Source organism: Accipiter gentilis, chromosome 7 (genome assembly GCF_929443795.1).
Source record: "Accipiter gentilis chromosome 7, bAccGen1.1, whole genome shotgun sequence".
Lineage (NCBI taxonomy): Eukaryota > Metazoa > Chordata > Aves > Accipitriformes > Accipitridae > Astur > Astur gentilis.
In genome coordinates, this window is record NC_064886.1 from 12,431,911 (window position 1) to 12,452,396 (window position 20,486).

The 20,486-nt window shown below is 47.0% G+C and overlaps 1 protein-coding gene across 2 annotated transcripts in view; it reads left to right on the plus strand.

Moving 5' to 3' along the window:
• Positions 1 to 32: 32 nt before the first annotated feature.
• The window catches only part of NCSTN (nicastrin), a 28,435-nt gene continuing 7,981 nt past the window's right edge, over positions 33 to 20,486 (plus strand). Inside the window, exons 1-17 of one of the 2 annotated variants that reach the window (XM_049806893.1) lie at positions 34 to 182; positions 450 to 554; positions 2,013 to 2,136; positions 2,657 to 2,775; positions 3,841 to 3,986; positions 4,175 to 4,325; positions 4,766 to 4,875; positions 5,706 to 5,858; positions 7,269 to 7,373; positions 7,553 to 7,630; positions 7,773 to 7,942; positions 9,158 to 9,260; positions 9,537 to 9,632; positions 10,135 to 10,222; positions 10,360 to 10,511; positions 10,839 to 11,051; positions 12,594 to 13,633. In XM_049806893.1, the coding sequence (XP_049662850.1) occupies positions 71 to 182; positions 450 to 554; positions 2,013 to 2,136; positions 2,657 to 2,775; positions 3,841 to 3,986; positions 4,175 to 4,325; positions 4,766 to 4,875; positions 5,706 to 5,858; positions 7,269 to 7,373; positions 7,553 to 7,630; positions 7,773 to 7,942; positions 9,158 to 9,260; positions 9,537 to 9,632; positions 10,135 to 10,222; positions 10,360 to 10,511; positions 10,839 to 11,051; positions 12,594 to 12,716 (2,148 nt within the window). In that variant the 5' untranslated portion in view covers positions 34 to 70 and the 3' untranslated portion in view covers positions 12,717 to 13,633. Of the gene's footprint in view, positions 183 to 449; positions 555 to 2,012; positions 2,137 to 2,656; positions 2,776 to 3,840; positions 3,987 to 4,174; positions 4,326 to 4,765; positions 4,876 to 5,705; positions 5,859 to 7,268; positions 7,374 to 7,552; positions 7,631 to 7,772; positions 7,943 to 9,157; positions 9,261 to 9,536; positions 9,633 to 10,134; positions 10,223 to 10,359; positions 10,512 to 10,838; positions 11,052 to 12,593; positions 13,634 to 20,486 lie in introns of those variants that run through there. The other variant, XM_049806894.1, reaches the window with a different exon arrangement.

A 20,486-nucleotide genomic window follows, 5' to 3' on the forward strand; every position in this document is an offset into this window, starting at 1 on the left:
CGCCGGTGCAGAATGGCTTCCGGCGGTGCCTGTGCGTGGCCGCGGCGGAGGAAGCGGAAGGGCTGGGAAGATGGCGGCGGCGGGGAGAGCCTGGGGCAGCCGGGGGATGGAGGCTGCTGCGGGGAGCTGCCGAGCGCAGCTCCCGGCATGGTGGGGGCTGCTTCTCGCCGTGCTGGCAGCGGGTGAGGCTGACTGGGAGAGGGGCGGGGCAGGGCAGGGCAGGCCTGGCCTCCCCCGGGTTGTGTGGCCACTCCGCGACTGAGGTGGAGGGCGGGCGGGCCTCGCCTGGCCCCCTTTGAGGTGGCGGCACTGGGAGCCTTTGCCTGTCGCCCTCTGAGTTGGGGAGGGGCTCGTCTTCCCTCTCCCTCCCCGAGTTGGGGAGAGCCTTTTGAGATGCGAAGAGCCCCTGGTTTGTCCCCCTCTGAGGTGGAGCTGTGTCTTCTCCCTAGGCTCCTGCCAGGGGAATTCTGTCGAGAGGAAGATCTACATCCCCCTGAACAAAACGGCACCGTGTGTTCGCCTCCTGAATGCCACCCACCAGATCGGCTGCCAGTGTGAGTACAGCTGCGGGGCCCTGGCACAGCTCCTTGGCATGGTTGTGATGGGGTGTAATGCAGCTCTCCTATTGGACTTGCCTAGATCAGTATCGCCCTTGTTTTCAGCACTCTTTTCCCTCTTTTCTAATACTGCTCTAGTAATGCTGACCTGTTTCTGCTAAACTGAGGAGTGGAGACCTTAGAGAGACTGTGTTCTTACAGACCTCAAAAATCCCTGCCAAGGCCGAGAGCAGCATTTTGAGCTTTTGCAGTCAGTGCACGCACAGGGCAGAACCAAGCCACGGCTTCTAGGGGTACAAGGAAAAGCTGTGAGCACTGCAGAATGCAATTAGGGGATAACAAAGTATGAGAGGAAGGGAGCAGGAAGTGAAGAAGTGAGAAGGTGATGGCTGAAGGGACTGGGAGGCTTGGTTGAGCTGCTTATGTAATGCTTGTTAACTTTGTAAGGGGTTTTTGTCATGTTGAAATGGGGAAGGCAGGACCACGTGACTGTTAAAATTAAAAGATAGACAAGGGAACCCCATTCAAGCTGGCTGAAGATAGTGTGAGTCGGTGTTCTGCTCATTTCCAGTTCAGTTTTGCCTCCACAGTGAGCCACTCCCTGCAGCAGAGGTTGTCAGCTGCCACTACAGGACAGCACAGCTGCACTTGGTCTGTCAGATAACTGAGGGTACAAGGTTCTCTGCCTCCTCTTCCACCCTCTGTGTGAGCCTAGTGTTTGGTCAGACAGCTGTACGCAGTCCTGCCTTCCCAGTCACAGGCAGTTTACGACAGTGACAGCGGTTACTAACTGTGGGGGTTGACAAAATGCTTGTTTTTACCAGTAGCTTCTTATGAAAGTCCTTTGTCATCCATTTTCTTTGGGACGGGTCAAAATGGCAAGCGGTGGACCTGCTTTGTTGCTAGTCCCCTTTGCTGCACAATCTTTTGCCCCTTGTGCTCCTCTGCGCCTTGTGCTGAGCTGTCTTTGAGCTCTCAGTTTCTGAATTTGCAATCTTTACTCTTTGCTGAGGGGCAGCACTGAACTGCTTCTGTGACTGTGGTCCTTGAGGCAGGTCCTGTCTCCTCTGTGTGCCTTTCTTCTCAGGGCTTCAGTTTCCTGCTGTCCTTCCTTATTCTCTTCAGTCACAGGAAACTCCTAGTGCTTAGTTAGCTGAAGATCCTTAAGTGCTTTAATGTGCTTAAACAAAAGATGCTTTCAAAGCCTGAGTGCTTATTTCTTAATCTATGCTGTTCAGCAATTTTTTCCCCTACTAAAAGCCACTGTTCCTTTTTCTGTCCTGCTCTAGCTAAATGGTGCCATTTCACCAGATTGCTTCCTCTGGCCCTCTAATCCCATGAGGTGTTCTTCCCTAAAGCCCTTAGTAACATACTGCTCTGCTATTCCGGGATGGTTTGGGGGGGTGAACGAAGTAGATCACTGTGAAACAGTAAGGGCACACTCTCTTTCCGCAGCCTCCATCAGCGGAGATACGGGGGTAATCCATGTGGTTGAGAAGGAGGAGGACCTGAACTGGGTGCTTGTTGATGGCCCACACCCACCCTACATGATACTGCTTGATGGGAACCTCTTCAACAGGTCAGTCATCATCAGTTTTTATCTTCTCAGGTTGACTGAAGCCCCAAAGACCAATATGGGTCCCTAATCTGGTGATGAAAATGTCATTTTTCAAGTGACAGATGGCAGAATCGGCCCTGACTGCACTGAAGTATAGTGAGGTGGAAACATTTGTGATTTTACTGTGGTTTAGTGCCTGAATTTGTTTCTTCTTAAATGGGCTGCTTTGCTGTTACAAGAGCTCTGCTCTGTGTAAATTCTCATGCCATGTGCATCACTGTAGAAGTTACTAAAGTTCATTAAGCAGCATGATTAAGAGTGGTCACATCTCTTCCTGGGCAGGAAAGAAGTAGCTGAAGTTTTCTGCTTGTTGCTGTATGGATAATCTTATGCAGTTCTGAGAAGAAAAAGGGACATGTTGGTTATTCTGATCAAAAGCATCATGACATGCTCAACTGTAATAAGCCAGCATTAGCATGTGTTGGAATTGTAACTCTTCATTAATTAATTCATAATTTCTGTTGTATTTTCTGTCTTCCAGGAGGGTAATGCTGCAGCTGAAGGGAACCTCACGAGTGTCAGGCCTTGCTGTGGCCGTTTCCAAACCTAGCCCTCCCCAGGGATTCTCTCCTGGTTTGAAGTGCCCCAATGATGGGTTTGGTAAGGAAATGTTAAGTCTTTATCCTTGTTAGGAGGAAGAGGAATAGTGCCTTTGCATTGTATGGTCAAAGAAAGAAGTGCAAAGGATAGCTGAAATTGCAGCTGCACTTTAATGTCAAAATGGTGTTTAAGATAACAGGCTTGATATGTTCTTTCAAAGTAGTTGGCCTGAGCTGGAATCTCATCATTTCTCAGCAAAGGCTGGGACAGGTGTTTAGGGGAAGACTGTTATATAAGCTGGCTAAAACAGCATTAAGTCACTAAAGTGTTAAACCTGACCAAGGGTTGTTGTAACTTCTTTTTCTTTAACATGTGAAAGTTGTACTTTGTCCACACGTGATCATTAAAGCATCTTGTGTTTGCACAGATTGAATTGAGCGTGTGTTAACCTCTCTGTCTGGGCCAATTGCTGCTTTTTAAAATTACATTCTGCCTCCCTGAACTCCCCTGTGGTTTCAGTTAGGTTTTCATTTCACTATTTTTTCATGCAGCAAATTTACTGTATTGCACTTTGAGGGGAGAAATTGCTACACCTTCTGTAGTTTGCACAAAGCTTTCTGCTGTGAAAGATGCCATGTACGCTCCTGAGATGAGTTTGGTATGCTGGCATGTGTTGTGTCTCTGCCTTCATGCTGTTTGCATGGTATCTAGGTGTTAAAATGATTGGCACATTACAGATGCCTTAGGGGTGCTTCCAGCACATGATAAGCTCAGAAAATACGGGTTTGTATGTTCCTCCTTTTGAAATATAATGTTTCTCTGTGTGCCTCCTCCGCTCTCTCAGCATGTGATAAATGCTCACTGAGTGCTCATGCCAGCCTCCTGGCATGTGATGGCTTTGAGCATGCATGTTTCTCATTCTCTCTGTGTGACACAGTGCTCTGTCTCTGCCACTCTGCCGCGTACAGTGACCAACTCCATCTCTCCAAGTTTTTGTCAGCTGGTTCCTCAGCCCATAATAGTGCTCATTCTGTATTTGCTGCTATTTTCTCAGCAGGCCCTACCTCTGCTGCAGTCTGTTATTCTCATGCAGGCTCAGATTTGCCCATTTCTTTCTGTTTTCAGGTGTCTATTCCAAAGATTATGGCCCTCAGTTTGCACACTGCAATAAGACTGTGTGGAATCCTGTGGGGAGTGGACTTTCATATGAGGATTTTGACTTCCCTATTTTTCTCCTTGAAGATGCCAATGAGACACAAGTTATTAAGCAGGTACTGCACTTCCTCAGTGAGTAAGAGAGGGGAACTGCTGCACTATTCGGGAAAGGGGGCAGAAGTTTTGTTTTCTCTCAGCTTAGATGTTGAAATCTACAGTAAAAATGTATGGTCCAATTTTATATGCAGTATACAATGCTGTTACAGAAAGGCTAAGTTTTGTAATGATTTTTATTTCTATCCAGTGTTATCAAGACCATAACGTTCCTCGTGATGGATCTGGCCCCGAGTACCCTCTCTGTGCCATGCAGCTTTTTTCCCACATGCATGCTGTCACCAGCACGGTTACCTGCATGAGACGCAGCTCCCTCCAAAGCACCTTCAGCATTAATCCAGGTGAGCAGATTCCTCTTTCCTTGTTGTGATGTGGGATAAGGCTGGTGGTAAAAATCCCAGTGGAATACAGTTGTGCAAAAGAAAGAAAATTTCAGAGTTTCTGTAAAGGCTTGCTTGCCAACTGAGCCTTTCCAAAATAAACTATTCAAGTGGTAAGGAATTTTTGGTTATGCTTGTCATCAGTTTAGAAAATAATATGTAGAAGAGGTGCTGGCTGAGAAAGGTACCCAATACCTGCTACATAGATCATCAAGAATGGCTCTGAGATTACTGCTCCGTTAGACTGTGTGTACGTGAATTGAAATCCTGGTCTTGGTGAATGTTTTGCCAGTGACTTTACTTTACCCTGATGGACCCACTGATGAGCTACAGCTGACCAGAAAGCTCATTTCTCACTTATCACTGCTGTAGTCTCAAGTAATGTTGCTTCTGCTTCCTAGAGGTTGTATGTGATCCTCTTCTTGATTACAATGTGTGGAGCACCTTGCAACCTATCAATTCCTCTGGAAAAGTTGATCCCAAGAAGGAAGTTATTATTGTCGCTACGCGAGTAGGTACCTCTTAATCTTGCTTTGTAGAGCATGGATTGGAAGGATTCTGGGAAGATGTGGGCTTAGGGTCTCATGGGAATAGACTTCTCATATGTTTTTCATTTCTTCCTGTATTCCAAACCTTTTAGATCTGACTGGCTATTGTGTTTCTACAGGTACAAGCCTTTTTAGTTGGTGGGTTTACCTGCTCTTTCAGTATAAGGACATTTTCCTTTTGTTTCTTTCCGTCTTGTTATGTGAGACTTTTTTCAGCATTTTCTTCACTGATGGAACCAGACAAGTAGAAATAGCTAGCGTGTCTGTTATGCTTTCCTAAGATACTTCACATCCTTAAAAAGCATTGCAGAGAGGGAGACGGCATGGTTGGCTCATCTGTATCTTTTTGGGGGGAGAGGCTGGATCACATGGAGATCATCTTGTGTGTCAAGCAGTGAGTCGGTGTCAGAGCTGAGAAAGAAGTTCACTTCCACATCTAGCAGTCCGTTTTACAGTCACTTTACACTCTCCAGAGATGCAAGTTCAAAACTCCATTTTGTCACCATCTCGGAGCTTCATGCTGAACAGTGATGCTAGCATTAAAATTACAGTATGCTTGATAATCCCAGTTTTCAGATCAGTACTGAGGGGTGGTGGCGGTGGCAGGGCTCTGAGGCCTTAGGACTGCCACAGCAATGCAACTGGTATTTTAAGTTTAATTAGGTGGGGTGCTTTGATTCTTCCCTTGTAAGTAGGATGAGTGGGATACGAGAGAGGTGATAGATTTGATTTCCCAATACAGTATTCCCCTGTCTATTTGCACATTTCTTACACCACCTGTTCATGCTTACAGATTGACAGCCATTCCTTCTTCTGGAACATTGCACCTGGAGCAGAGAGTGCTGTCTCTTCTTTTGTGACCCACTTGGCTGCTGCTGAAGCCCTTCATAAAGCATCAGATGTTCATTTGCTGCAAAGGAATATAATGTTCACCTTCTTCCAAGGGGTAAGAGCAGCAGCATCACTCCACAATTTGGCTTGTTCTAAGATAGCAAATCAGCCCTTGGCTCCCTGCAAATGAACTTTTTCCATACTCTTTGTGCGGAGTCATTTGTCTGCATCCCCACACCATGGTTCTCTCCGCTCCCCCAGTGAGAACAGGATCTTAATTGCATTGGGATAACAACAGCAGATGGAGCTTCCACTGGGGCAATGCATATTCTGCCCCACAGTTCATTCTGGATGAATGATTCAAACTTTGCTTTCCCTCCTGTCTCCTCCCATTGTGCCTGTCTTTATGTCTGTTCTCTGCCTCACTCCCGTTCAGGATGAACTGCAATGGCCAGACTTTAAATTCTGAAATGAAGCCCAGAAAAGGCTAGATTAAAAATATATGTGTTGACAGGAGCAAAATGCAGCTCATTTCTGAGAGCCCAGCACTGGAGTTGGCAGCTGTGGAAAAGCAGAACAAGCATGTAGAGGGACTGATGGCCAACAGCTGATGTTCCCCTCAAGGCATCTACATTGATGGCTTCTTTTGTGCAGCTTTGTGAAACTGGCTCCCACAGCCCCATGCTGTGGCCATGTGATTCCCTTCATTCACCCTCCTCAGCACCAATATCCCTAGTCAGGATTTCCCTGGGGGAGACAGGCATACAGTGCTATGGAGCAGACATTCTCTGTCATGCTCCCGGGATGTAGGAGGAATGATAAGACTTGGCTGTAAATTAGTCAAGGGGGAAGTCTGACTTCAGTGCGGGTGGCTGGCTGACTTCACTGCCCTTCTTTGTCATGGGGATTCTCTTCTTAGGGGCACCTATTCTTCCCCAGGCAATGCTCAGCTTTTTGCAGCTCCCATGACAAACTCATTTCTGTCATCTAGCCTTCCCTCCCTTTTTTCCAGGGAAACAGACACCCCTCCTTTCAGGAAAGCTTCATATGTTTAATTCCTGGAATAGAGAATTGCCCTTTTCCCTGACTTGCTGTCCTCCTTACCAAAAAACAAAGAGGATGACTTGTGCCAGAGTAAAGGCTGTATTAATGCCTCTCTGCTGTTACTCACAGAAACAGTATCTTGCTAGATATCAATGCTTACTTAAGTCTAACTTTGCCTCCATGCCTTTCTTGCGTGTGGAATTCAGTAGCTGTCCCCTGGATTTTTTTGCTCTTTGCCTTCCTTTTTGTCCTTTGCTGCATCCTTTCCTACAATAACTTTGTCTTTGGAGCCAGGCACAATGTAATATTTACTTTGGTCTTTTGGTGTGTGCCAGGCTATGTGAACCTTCAGAAATGCTTGGTGCAGCAGTTGGCCCTCGAATTCCTGGTTTTGTTCCACCTCAGCGCCTCAAATATTGCTGTTAGTTGTGCCAAGCAGCTCTCCGTATGTGATTCATGTATTAATTTTTTTCTGTTGTAGGAGACCTTTGATTATATTGGCAGCTCACGAATGGTGTATGATATGGAAAAAGACAAGTTTCCTCTCCGCTTGGACAACATTCATTCATTTGTAGAGTTGAATCAGGTGCGGGATAAGTTAGGGAACCTTTTTATTCCCTGTTTCTCTGTGATAATTTAGCTGTGGTTTTCCCAGCTAGCCTTCCACTGTTTTTGATTTTTTTCCTTGGACTGGACCTCCCTGCTCTGCAAGACTCAGTGATGTCCAGTCATGTACTTATGGTGGGTGTTTTTTTTTTCGTGAAGGTGGCTCTAAGGAATGACTCAATTCTCTGGATGCATACAGACCCTGTCTCTCGGATGAATGAATCTGTTGAAGTGCAGGTAATAGAAAGCAATCTGTAGTCATTCATCTAACCAAAATGCTGTGGGATCTTTAGCACACTGCAAATGATCAGGATGTTAACCTTTCCAGAGAAATTACACATCCAGAAGTATAGCAGAACAGTGCCATTTTCTCTTTCAGGTTAGAAACTTGCTAGATATTCTGAGTAATAGCAGCGTGGGAGCAAACGTGACTTTGCAAGAAGCTGGATATTCGCAGCCTCTTCCCCCATCTTCCTTCCAGCGCTTCCTCCGGGCCCGGCACATCCCTGGAGTGGTCCTAACTGACCACAAGACCGCCTTCCAGAACAGGTACTTTTCCGGGTCAGTGGACGCAGGCTGGCCCATGGCCGAAGGCAGCAGAGCCGGCAGAGGGCATCTGAGCTCCTGCAACACCTCTGCCAGGGTGTGCTGCCTAACATACATGTAGAGCCATAGTCCCCGCGGGGGAGCAGAGGAGCAAACATGGGCCATGGGATTGAACAAGCGCAACATAATTATTCTGACAACCAAAAGAAATCCAGTTTTGTACAGAAAATGTTCCCCACAGCTGGCTGGAAGCCAGAGGTGAGCAAATGGCAACTGAGCGTGCCTAAGCCTCATCTGTTCTTCCAGAAGCTAGCTGGCTTTTTTTTCTTTTTTTTTTTAGTATAGCTTTCTATTTGTGATGGCAGAAGGCTCCAGGCATTGGAAAGGGCACTTTCATTTACCCCACATGACCCTACTGCAGCATGTTCCTTGGGTATCCCCTGCTCCTCTGCAACTTTGGAAGTGGAAATGTAGGGTAGAGGACAGACGTATGTTTCTCCCCTCTTCCCTAAACTCTTCAAATGGTCTCTTTCCCTTCACCTTCTATCCTTTTCTGCTATTTCTGAGGATCTCTGTAGTAATCAAGGGGAAGTAGCTTCCCTTTCACCTCTAAATCTGCACTGCTGTAAAGGGGTGGGAAGAGCTGGGGTGGAGGAAAGCGCAACTCACTGCGGTGTAACCCATCTTTGGACTGGGGGGATTAGTCCCAGACTGGCTGGGAATGTCAGGCGCAAAGACCATGCAGTGGGCTTTCAGCCCAATTCCCAGTTCAGCTGCATGTGCTGCAGATGCCTTGGTATAAATCTCTCATAGAGTTCACTTGGAATTTTTTGCCGCCTTCAAGATAAGGCATTAATAAAATCTACTGGCACGACTTGCATCAAAAGCTTTCTTCCCAGGAGACCTTCTGCATGGGTTGTCCTTGCCTCAGTTTCTCTGCCCATTTAATAGGTTGGGCTGTTGTCCACCTGAAAGCTAATCACAGCTTGTAAATTGCTTGGAGATCCTCAGATGGGAGAAGCTGTGGAAGGGCCAAGTTAATTATAAAGCCTCATTAAATGGTTTAAGGAGTGTGTGGCAGGGCAGTGCTTTGGCAGGGCTGTATCTCTGCTCCCAGGAGACTGCTCCCACTGTTTGCTTTAGGCATACTCTGAATTTAATTCCATGCCCTGTGGTTTCTTTCTGCCCCTCCCCAACCTCTGTTTGCCTTCTTTTCAGATACTACCAGAGCATGTATGACACTCCAGAGAACATCCGGATGCAATATCCCGAGGGGCTTAGCCCTGAGGAGACCTTGGAGTATGTCACAGACACAGCTAAGGTTCCTACTTTGCATTTTCTCTAGCTGCTGTATCTGGGGTGGCTGGGGCTTTGGGTAAGGGCAGATAGAAGCAGGGTCATGGGAAGAGGGGGAAAGCTGTTTCCAAAAAGGACAGAAAGAAGGAGGGAGTGCTTTGTATAGTGACAAAGGCAATAGGCACTCAAATGCTAGCACGATGTAAGCGTTTTGATGGATGTGTAGATTCTGGCTTGCTCTCCTTGCTTGTTTTGCTGGATCTGCCTATCTTGATTAACACAGAGCACTCTTCCTTTGCAGTCCCTGGCAGAAGTTGCCACAGTGGTTGCCCGTGCTCTCTACCGGCTTGCAGGGGGAGCCAACAACACCTCTGTTATTCAGGCAGATCCAAAAACGGTATGAGCAGATGGAATTGAGTCCCTAGCATCTCTTATGAGCCCTCACGTACTTCCCTTCTGTCTCTGTTTATGTGTGTTTACACAGCATGCTGTCCTGTCTGTTTCCATAAGGGCTTTGCCTCCCCCCCTTCTCTCTTTCCCCGCCATTTCACCCTTCTCTAGTTCCTTGCCTCTTGATCTCAGGGCAGACATCAAGCTTCATGAGCCCTCTACAAAACAGAGCTCCTTTATCCTCGTTCCACAAAGCAGAAGAGGAAGCTGAGGTGAAATGGCAGTGTGTGCCACAAGGATCAGCTAAGGAGTCAGTGGAGCTGGAATCAAACCCAATTCTCACAGCTCAGTCCTGACTTATATACAGTTGTGAGATATAGTCTCTCCTTTGCTGTGCTCTTGACCCCTGTAGCGGGAAACATCTGTCAGCCAAATAATTTTGAGAGGTATATCTGTTAAGATGCTATTTTCTCTCCTCTTTGTATAAACCAATTTCCACCTCTTTCCAGGTCTCTCGAATGCTGTATGGATTTCTGATTAAAATGAACAATTCCTGGTTTCAGTCCATCATTAAACCAGACATAAAAGGAATTCTGGGTAAGAGCAACATAGGGAAGAAGAACAAGGGGATGGGTTTGACCCCATATGTTACGTGGCAGCTTTCTAAAGCGCCATATTAGCATTGTCTGCTTCTGGCCATCTCCCCGTCAATCCCATTTCTCTGACTGTTCCAGGTGATGTTCCCCAACATTACGTTGCTGTTTCCAGCCCTGTGAACACTACCTACCTTGTACAGTATGTCCTGGCCAACCTTACAGGCACTGTTGTAAACCTCACCAAGGAAGAGTGCCTGAACCCTGAAAAAACACCCAGCAGTGAGAAAGAAGTATGTATCCATTAGAGTGGGGTGATAGGTAAGGACAGATCTGCTGTCCAATTTGTTGATTTCTGCTTTTGAGGAAAGCTGGTTAGGATTGCTTTTTATTGCTCGTAATAACACATGGGAGAACTGGGAAACTCCTCCAACAAGGAGGCATCTCTTAATGCCCAAGGGCAGGGGAGGAGTGGGCAAAAGGATCCCTTTACAGTGACAACAGTCAGTAAAGCCCCTCTCTCTCTCTCCCCAAAGACAGGTAAGGTTCCAGAACAAGGGATGGTCTGGTTATTTGCTAGTGGCTGTTTGCTGTCTCTTACTCTCCTGTTTTCTTTGCAGCTGTATGAATATGCCTGGGTGCAGGGTTCTCTAGAGCCAAACTCAACATCACGAGTCCCTTACTGTGTTCGGTCAACTGTTCACCTAAGCAAAGCACTCTCTCCTGCTTTTGAGCTGAGGCAATGGGGATCTACAGAGTACTCTACATGGACAGAGAGTCGGTGGAAAGAGATCCATGCCCGAATATTTCTGGTAGCCAGCAAGGAGCTAGAGGTGAGTTTGTACATGTCTGAAAAAGAAAGTAGAGAAAGAAGTGTGGCTAGCTTTGAATAACATCTCCTGACAGCTGGAGAAAACAGTTCAGAGTTTGTTACAAGATCTTGTGCCATCATCCTGCGTGAGCTCCCTAGTTAAGAGCAGCCAGGCTTTGATCCTTGAAAACAAGGTAACCAAGAATGCATCACTGGTGATAACCCTACCACCTCGAGCCATTTTTGGGTTAATAATATAGTCGCTGGAGCTGAGACAGTGCAGAATAATCAAGAGTCCCATGAGCAGGCTGAGCTCTGTGAATAAAAGATAGAAATGACAGGAGCCTTAACCCCTTCCCCAAGTGCAGGGAGCCAAGCCTGTGAGTCTGACTGTTAAGGTGTTTTGCCTGATGTGCAACCCGGATCTTCCTTCCTGCAGTTCAAATCCCCTCTCAACCGTGCAGAAATAACTTTTGCACAAACCTTCACAAATGAAAGCTTCTGTTGGTTCAGTGTCTCAGATTCTACGTACTCCTTAGCTGGGTGTGATGTGGCTTAAGTGCCAGCAGAATAGGGGTTAAGTGTACAGTCACTTTGGGACTCTCTGCCTCTCTTGATGCCCTCTGGTTGGCTGTCAATGATGTCATACCCTGTCAGGACAGACTCAGGAGTGCACAGTGCTGTTGTCATCATGTGCTAGCAGTAAGCCACCCAAAGGCCATGCAAGCCCAGGCAATTGTTGCATCTCTCAGATAGTTATTTGAAATCTGACCAATTTATTTGTGTGGCGCTGGGCCTTTTTAACACTGTCAGGCAAGCACAATGCCCTGCCTGTGTCTGTCGGCCTGTTACAGCCCAGTAGATACTGGTGCCCTGGAGAGGCACAGTTTAAGCCCAGCCATCCCTGAAGAGCTGACCCAATAGAAAATGTACTGAGAGAGCTGTAGCGGCACATGAGCGTCTGGCTGCTGTATGGGTACTGGTCTGAGATATCCAGGGGAGACTGGGCATGGCAGTCCTAACATGCAAGGAGAAGGGTTGACAGGCCTTAGATTGGTCTGGAACTTAGGCTTCAGAAAGGTGCTGAGCAGGAGGTAATCTTGGCTATGCAAAGGCTATTGGCAGATGTTGATTCTGCCAGCAACTGTGCTTGTTGAAGGCATTTACAGTCCTTGCCGGAGGAGATGACTGTTTATGCAGGAGTAGCCAAAGTGTCACATTAAATGGTTGCTAAAAATCCTTGCAAACTGCGTTGACCACTCTGAAATGCAATACATTCTTTATCTGTGATACAACTTTCTTACCTTTTTCTCTTAAAGATCAGTTTGTGTGCTCTGTTGATAACTACAAAAGCTGTCCTGATCCTCTCTGGCAGTTGCTTTTGTCTAAGGCTGGAAGGTCCTCAGTATCTTTTTATTTCAATGTACATAGTGCCTCAGTAGTGAGCTGCTCTCTGTAGCTTTCTCTGAGACCCCCAGAGAATTGTGAGGTGAATTGCAAATTGTGAGGTGCTGCAGGTCTGTGTTTCTAACAACAATGCTAAGTGTTTCTCATCCCTTCCTAGATAATCACTTTGGTTGTGGGCATTGCCATTCTGACCTTCTCTCTCATCGCCACGTATTTTATCAACGCCAAAGCAGATGTACTTTTTAGCATCCCACGGGACCCTGGGGCTGTGGCTTACTGAAGATGCTCTCGGGGCTTGAGAAGTCTTAGCCCTTGGATTACAATTGTCAAAGATAAAACTACACTGGAATGCCCCTCTCTCTGGATAGGGACGCAAATGTTTCTCTCCAGAGCTTCCCTGCTTGGGTTCTGGGAACTGAGCCCTAAAACTTAAGAGTCTTTCCCAGAAAACCATGCCGACCAAGCCCTAAAGAAACTGTGACTGAGAAGTTCCCAAAACCTTTCTTTTTAATTTGTCCTTACTTCTGAGCAACTTGAGAGGATTGGTCCTGAATGCCACTGAGACGACAATGTGATGGATGCGTTCCCTAACTGAAGGCAAGGGTGGAAAGGGTAAAGGTATTTTCTCTGGGATGTATGTGGACCAGCAGATTTCCATGGTGTCTGACAGCACAGGTTGCCTGTTAATCTCCAACAGTTGCTGTGAGTCTGTGTATACTACAATGCAGGGAGGGCAAGATGTGTTTAACAGATGATTAGGTGTAAAATGTCCTTTTTTTTTTAATGGTGCAATATTTTCTGGGTTTCGTATATATATAAATAGTTCCGTTTAATTAAAAAAAAAAAAAACAAACCCTCCACTTACAAATTAACCCATTGCCTGTTTTGTCTTAGTTGCTGCCAAAAGGACCAAAAACACTTGAGTGTTGCAATATGTTTTGGTCTTGGGAGAAAGAGAGTTTGTCTGATTTGGTTTTTGACTTGCATTGAAACTTTTAATTCTTTCTACAGCTGGACAAAAGAAAGACAATGTCCCCTCAGACAGGACAGGGAAATAACTTGCTGTTGTTTAAACTGTAAGCTCTCCAAGGCAGGGATAGCTGATCACTCCAAACAGTGCTTTGTACGATGGTACCTTGATCTCGGTCGTTCCCTAGGCACTGGTATAATAAAGATGTTTTTTAATGAGCATGCTCACACACTTTGTTTCCTTCAATGCTATTGCTTAGTGCCCAGCAAGACTGGGCTCTCAGTGCTAGCAGTTGTGACTGGCCAGGCACTTGGATATTCCTGGTTGTTCCTTTTGTATGAAAATTCACTTGTTCTTCAGCAATCGTGATTTAAAGTTGCAATAGTGCTGTTGTCCAAAGCGAGGAGCTCAAAAATAGGTAGAGAGGATTAATTCCAGAAATCAGAGCTGACTAGCACTAAAGCAGACATCACTTTCCCTTCCCTAGAGGACAGTGAGGGCTTATTGTTTTTAAGTCTTTTCTCAACGAGGCATACACTCTGGAGTTTTAAAGTAATTCAGACCTTGTACTTTCAGTGCTACCCTGAGGGAGACTTTTTCCACTTGATAATGCATCCTGCTATCAGGAAACTGCTCCTGATACTTGGTGAAATGTTTCTGTGCCTGATTTCTTTTAATTTCTCCTAGCAATGCTGAAGAAACTCATATCTCAATTTACATGGAGATATCTTGTCTTTACAATAAGGATTTTCATAGCCTCTAACTCCTGATCTTTGGACTCATTCCAACTTTGTCAGAACAAAATCAGTTCCCCAGAATTATGCAAGTAAGCTATTTCTGTGCATGAACGTATTTGGGGTGAGACGGAGGACCTCAAGACAGCATGTGGTCTGGCAGAGAATTTTGTAGAATATGTTTTTCCTTCCCTAAGGTAAGTTCATTCTGGTTTTGTACATATCAAAATGCAAATGCTTAATTCAAGGTGAAGCAGTGCTGTGTGGAGAGATGTTGGGATCGGTGATGGCTAATCAGCAAATTGGGTCAATATACACAGGGTTCTTGATAATTTTCAAATTAAAAATGCATCTGTCCTTCCCATACTGCTCACTCTTCTGTCTTTCAAATCTAGATTGTGTGCTTCGGTTTGGGCTTTTTTAATTTTTTCCTTTTTCTTTCCCTGAAGGTTTCTGGTTGGAATTTTTTTCCCTCCTTGTTTTCCCCATACAAACAGGAATAAACCCTTTTACCACTCCCAGCCCCATTTTCCACTCCCAGCTTTTTGTTCAGAGCTGCTCTCTAGCGAGGCAAACAAACAGCTGCCTCCGTTGTCTGTGCCTATGCCGCTCCTTGGATGGCCAACAGGTCTCCCCTGTGGACAGTGCAATGAGCAACCCTCCTATCAGTGGCTGACAAAAGGAGGGGAGAAGCAAGGGGGCTAGGCTGGCAGGCGCTGCAGCAGAGACACATTTTCCCTCCTGCTGCCAATGCTGGAGAACACCGCAAGTCTTCGCTTGACTGTCAGCCCAAAATTTACCCTGAGCTGGGGGTTTGCATGTCCCTCAAACTCTCTTGGTGCCAGCAGTGTCGCTTGCTGCTCAGAGGGATAAAAGGAAGGCAGTAGCCATCGGTGTTTCCAGCCCTCCTCGTTTTGTTTTGCCATGGTCAGTAAATTTGTTTTGCTCAGCTGGCTTTTGATGACGAGGCTTGCGCCGTGCAGATCTGAGCCTTCCCTCTGGGGAATTGGGCCTGACTGTTGGATGAAATGGGGTGGGGAAGAAATAGTCAGGATTGCAGGATTCATCTGGGAAGTAAATAAGCTACGAGAGTGAACCCTACTCCCTAGGTTTCTCTTCCCTGTCCAGCCCCAGACTGGCTGCAGCTGCTTCCCTTCCCCTCACAGAGAGAGAATCTCACCGGTGACACGGACCCCACTACTGCCCTGTTTTCATGGGCGTGAGGGGATGCTCTTGAGATCTTGAGGTGAATGGTATTTGAAATACAAAGGTGTTTTGTTAAAGTAAAGCCAATGTTGGTGAAAGCTGCTTTTTGTGACGTGGAGAATGAAATCTCATTTTACACAAAAACAAGACCATGCAAAAAGGTCTTATGTTCACTTGCATCCCTCTCCAGATCATAAACAGGGCAATAGGGGAGGAATCGGGATTTCTGTGACCTATTCAGTTGTTTAGTCTCACTCCTGATCTTCAAACAAAGAGCTGACAGTGGATTTGGGAGTGCTCATTCACCTCTGCTGGGACCAGGAAAGTCTTTGCTGCTTTTGTGTACGACTGCTCAATCGCTGCCCTTTAGGGAATTGCTGTCTGCTGCTTTAAGCCCGGAGTTAGTGTCTTAGCTCTGGAAAGGCTCGCTCTTAAGCCATCCTTTCCATACCTTCAGAGTACAGTTATCTGCAGTAGATACATGTCCCCAGTTCAAAAATGAAACAGGCTTGACCCCTTGTGTGTCTTCCATCATAATGTATAGTAGCTGCCTTTGGTTTGGGGCTGAGTTGTATCTCTAGTTCCTCCTTGCTATCCTGGTATAACAGCAGCTGTCCTCAGCTGCGCAAACCTTAAAGTTGATAACTCCCCTGATACACTTTCCTCCATCACTCCTGACATTATGTGCATTAATTAGAGCATCCCTAATGCTAATAAGCAATGGGGAATAAGTGCCTTCTCAGTACATTAATGTGCAAAATAGTTTGAGTATCGACATACATGTAGATTTACTTTTATCTTTGCGATAGAAGCAAAATTACTGAGTTCTGAGGAACAACTGTGTGTATTTTGAAGTGTGCTGGCTAAATAAGGTAGAGTAAGTTGTGCTGGGTGACAGTGCAAAGCTGGTGGTACGGCCTTCTTTGAGGTAGGCTGACGTGAATGAGAATTCCCCCGTTCAAAGCCCATTTGCTTTGATAATTAGAAAAGTTTGCATGGGAAATTATGCAAAACATATGGAAAGCAAACAACTTTCCTGCTCCGGGTCTGGTTGTCTTTGAAGCAGCAGCTCACAGCAGAGTACCCCTGGCTGCCTCTTGGTCTAGGGAAGGGATGCAGCAAGTACCACTTGCATCTGTCGTAGCTGGTCCTGGAGGACATAGTCCAGCTGAGAAACAATTCACAGGAATGCTCTAGAGATACATAGCTGTTTTCTGGCTTTGACAGATTTCTCCTGGCAAACCTTGCTGCATTGATTTAAGATACTCTCCCAGCTGACAAAGGTTACCATCTCTCTAGCACAGTCAGCAGAGGAGACAAAAGCTCAGTCCATTTAAGTTCAGCATCACAATCAAGTTCAGGTACTGGGAAAATGCTCTTTTCTGACTCTTAAGACTTTGGCTTGTTGCTCCAAAGCATGAGTACTTGAATTTCTTCCAGAACTACTACATTTTGAGGTTGTTTACATCATTCCTGGTCTAACCAGTTTTTCCTGACACTTATAGATGCTGGACAGCTTTGAGTTCTGTCCAAGCACTTGGCATCTTTGGCATCTTTTAGGCACTGAGTTCAGCAGGTCACTTATTCTGCCAGTTTAGTGGGACGGGGGTTCTGCAAGCTTTGTCTCCTGCTCAATGCTTGACCAAAGAAAGAGGGAAGAAAGGAGAAAGTGGCTGAGCAGCCAAGGGCAGATTCACCCTTAAGAGATGGAGCCTGGAAGAAGCAAGTTCTGCAGCCCTCTGCCAGGGGAAAAAGAAGTGATGCAACTTCTAGCAAGTCTTGCTGAACTGCTCCTCAAAATAAACAGGCCGTTGACGCCAGCAAAGGCTTGGGCAGCTGCTCCCAGGGGCAGTTGCCTGTTTGCACCTTGCACTGTGTTTTGCTCTTGAAGGTAAAGGCTGCAGCTTTGAGCCTATTCCCATCTCCTCCCCATGCCCAGCTGCAGTGAGTCTGGTGCTGTCAGGACAGCCCTGGAGAAGATCAACCAGACACTGGAACCACCATTCCTGTTGTACTTGGAGAGAAGTAATTCACTACCTGCTGCTGGCTCTCTTTTGGCTACAAGGTGCCAAGCCAGGAGTAGAAACCCAGGGATCTCTCTGCCTCACTTTTCTCCTGGCTGTCAGTGACTGTCCTCCAAAATTAGCTTTGTGCCTGTACCTTGCCTTGCATGGATCCATGAGAAGTACTGTCCTTACTGATAACCCTGCAGACTCTCCATGGCACTCCCACCCATGCCTCTGGTACTGAGATAGTGCTTGAATTACCCCAGACCACCTCCAGCCTATATCAAATCCCAGACTAGGTTTTTTTGGGCAGCCCCTGACTCCTTTTGCTGAGGAGGGCAGCTGGCACATGCTCTCTCTGCTGTAGAGCCCCCAGGCATCTTGCTGAGACACACATTTCCCCCTTCATGCACACACATAATTTGCAAGCATCAGTTTCCTCTCCTCTCTCCCCACACAACTCTACCAGGGATTTCTGCACAAAAAGAAGATGCCACTGACTCTCTTGACCTCTGAACTCGGCTGCCTCCCAGGAGGCAGAGGGCTGGGGCTGAGCCCAGAGAGGAGGGTTTGCAGCTGCCCTTGTGCCCTGAGGGGGGAGGCATATGGGGGTGACAGTCAATGAGACAAGGAGAAAGGAGAGGAAATGTGTGTTTTCTTAGCACCCGGCCTTCCAGCTCCTGGGAACTTTATGGCTCTGGAATATTAAGAGGCAGGAAAGTTAATTAATACCCAGAACAAAGCCAGGGCTGTTTGGCTTCTGGGAGAAGGAAGCAGTGGAGACGGGAAGAAAAAATTGGTGTCTTAAGTTGTTTTCTACCTTTTGTCAGCAGCTAAAATAGAGATGAAGCCCACTGTGGGGGTGAAAGGATTGATTTTTGGAGGCCAGAGAAAGAGGCTTTCTGACAAAGGGCAGGAGAGTTTGTTGGGTGAGCTATAGGAATAGCTACCATTGCCTTATTCAGGCTGGGGACAGAGCTTGGGACATCGCAGAGCAGTATTAGTAGTGCCATGCTCTCTGTCACTTCTCTAAGAAGTCGCTCTTTCTCTTACTTGAGATGACACTTTTGCTCCCCGTGTAGCATCCTTTCCTCACCAGTCTTCCCAGCTTCTGCTGCCTCTCCTGTTCCCAGCACTGGAACCCAGCAGCGGTGGCTGCAGCTTGCTGGAGTCGAGCTGTCCCACAGATGGCCTTGATAGGACTGTCGTTCAGACCCTTCACTTCTCCCTGACAGTCAGTATTGCAGTGTGGCTGGGTTCAGCTTCCAGTTGGGCTATTGCCTGCTTGATATCTGGCTCAGGATTTAGAGAGACTGAGGTCTTGCTCTACGTACTGCTTTAAGGCATATACAAACAACCAGACCCTGTTTTCACAAGTGACAAGTGCTTAGGCATGGATTATTCAAGGGAGAGCATTTAGCTTTAACTCCCAGATAAATACATGGAGAAAACCTGCTACCTGCCCCAAGAGCTACTCCTCTGCATGCCTTCGAAACTGCTCTAGATCTGTCTGTGCTGAATACTTTAAAGACATCTGAGCTTTGTGTGCCCTGTGCCTCGAGTGTCTGTGGAGTGGGCCTGAGCCGATCCTTTGCCTATGTAGACTGGCAGGTCTTTGGTCCATGGACCAGTAAAGTAGATACAGACATAATGGAGCCTTTGTGTGATGGTGCTGTCTAAAGGATACATTGAGTCCTGTGTCCCAGTCCAGTGCTCTGTCCTGTAGCCTATGGTCCCTCTCCAGTAGTCCTGCTGCCGTGATCATTGACAACTGCTTTCTGTGTCCTACCCATGAGCAGCAATGAGGTCCAGCTGAAGGAAGGAAGTCAGCTTAGCTCAGGATAACTATCGCAGCAAGCAAGGGCCATTGGCTGGCACCCAGCAGGCATCCAAGTCCAACATGTGTTTAAAATCAGGGTCTGACTACTACAAATAGGAGTGTAGGAATTGCCAGACTGGCTCATCCCCAGGGTCCATCTCTGCCGCTTCCCTTGTCTCTGACAAAGACCAGCACCCACTGCTGCTGGGAAAGACACAGAAGACCCTGGAGTGACCCCACGCCCCAAATCCACAACACACTGATACCTGGCCACCTGGATCCCACACTGGGTACCATTGCAGCTGTCTGCCCCAGCTCTGCTCGACCTTGTCCTTTCTCTGCGTGCAGCAAGAATATCCAGTTAAATCTCGCCACCACCGTGCCTGCATGTCTGTCAATCCGTCTGTCCATCATCCAGTCAGTTGCATGCATCCCTGGAGGAAAAATACCAGAGCTAGAGAAAAAGGAAGGTAGTTTGGGGAGATACTGATTCAAGCTTGGTCTTCCCTAGCCTGCCTTGTGAGGCCCTGTGTTCCTGGGGCCTGTCATTTTATCTCCAGCATCTTTTATCTGCCTGTCCAGCCTGAGCGCTTGTGTGTGGTGCAATTGCTCAGAGGAGGTAGAGGGTGAGGCAGGGATGGAGGATGCTGCTTAGGACCTACAGCTCTCTGCTACCCAGGTGATCTTTCCCCAGTGCCAGCACAGCTTTAACAGTGAGGTTTCTGGGGCTAATCAAGATCGACATACAAACAAAACAGCATCTCTGCATCTTGCAGCCAGCAGAAAGGGAGAAGCAGATGGGCTAGAGGAGGCAGGGAGCTGCTGCTAAATGGATTGATGGAGAGGCCTTTAAGAGAGATGGATTGGAGAGGGAGCCACTGGAGGAAAGGTCTGGGGCAGCCACGCTGTGAATGGGGCAGGGGCCCAGGGAGATGATGGGAAGGGAGAAAGGCCTGCAGATAACAGATGGATGGACACAAAGACTGGAAGGGAAGAGAGGGACAGATGGACAGGCAATAGAGAGTCAGGAGAAGAGAGGGATCTGGACATAATTAGATTGGATCCGATTATGACAGACTCGATTAGAGCAATATTATGATCAGGAGCTTCTGTCGCTATTTGGCTTTTAGGGGGGAACAAAGCCAGAGAGCACGTGTGGAAGGGGGACAAGCAGAGGCGAAGGGAACCGGGAAGGATGAAAGGAAAGGGGCTCCTTGTGAAAGCTGTCAGTGGTGGTGGTGACAGATTGTCTAGTTATCGAGCACCGGGGCCGTCTGTCACCGACCGCTCACAAAACCTGCACTCCATAAAAGCC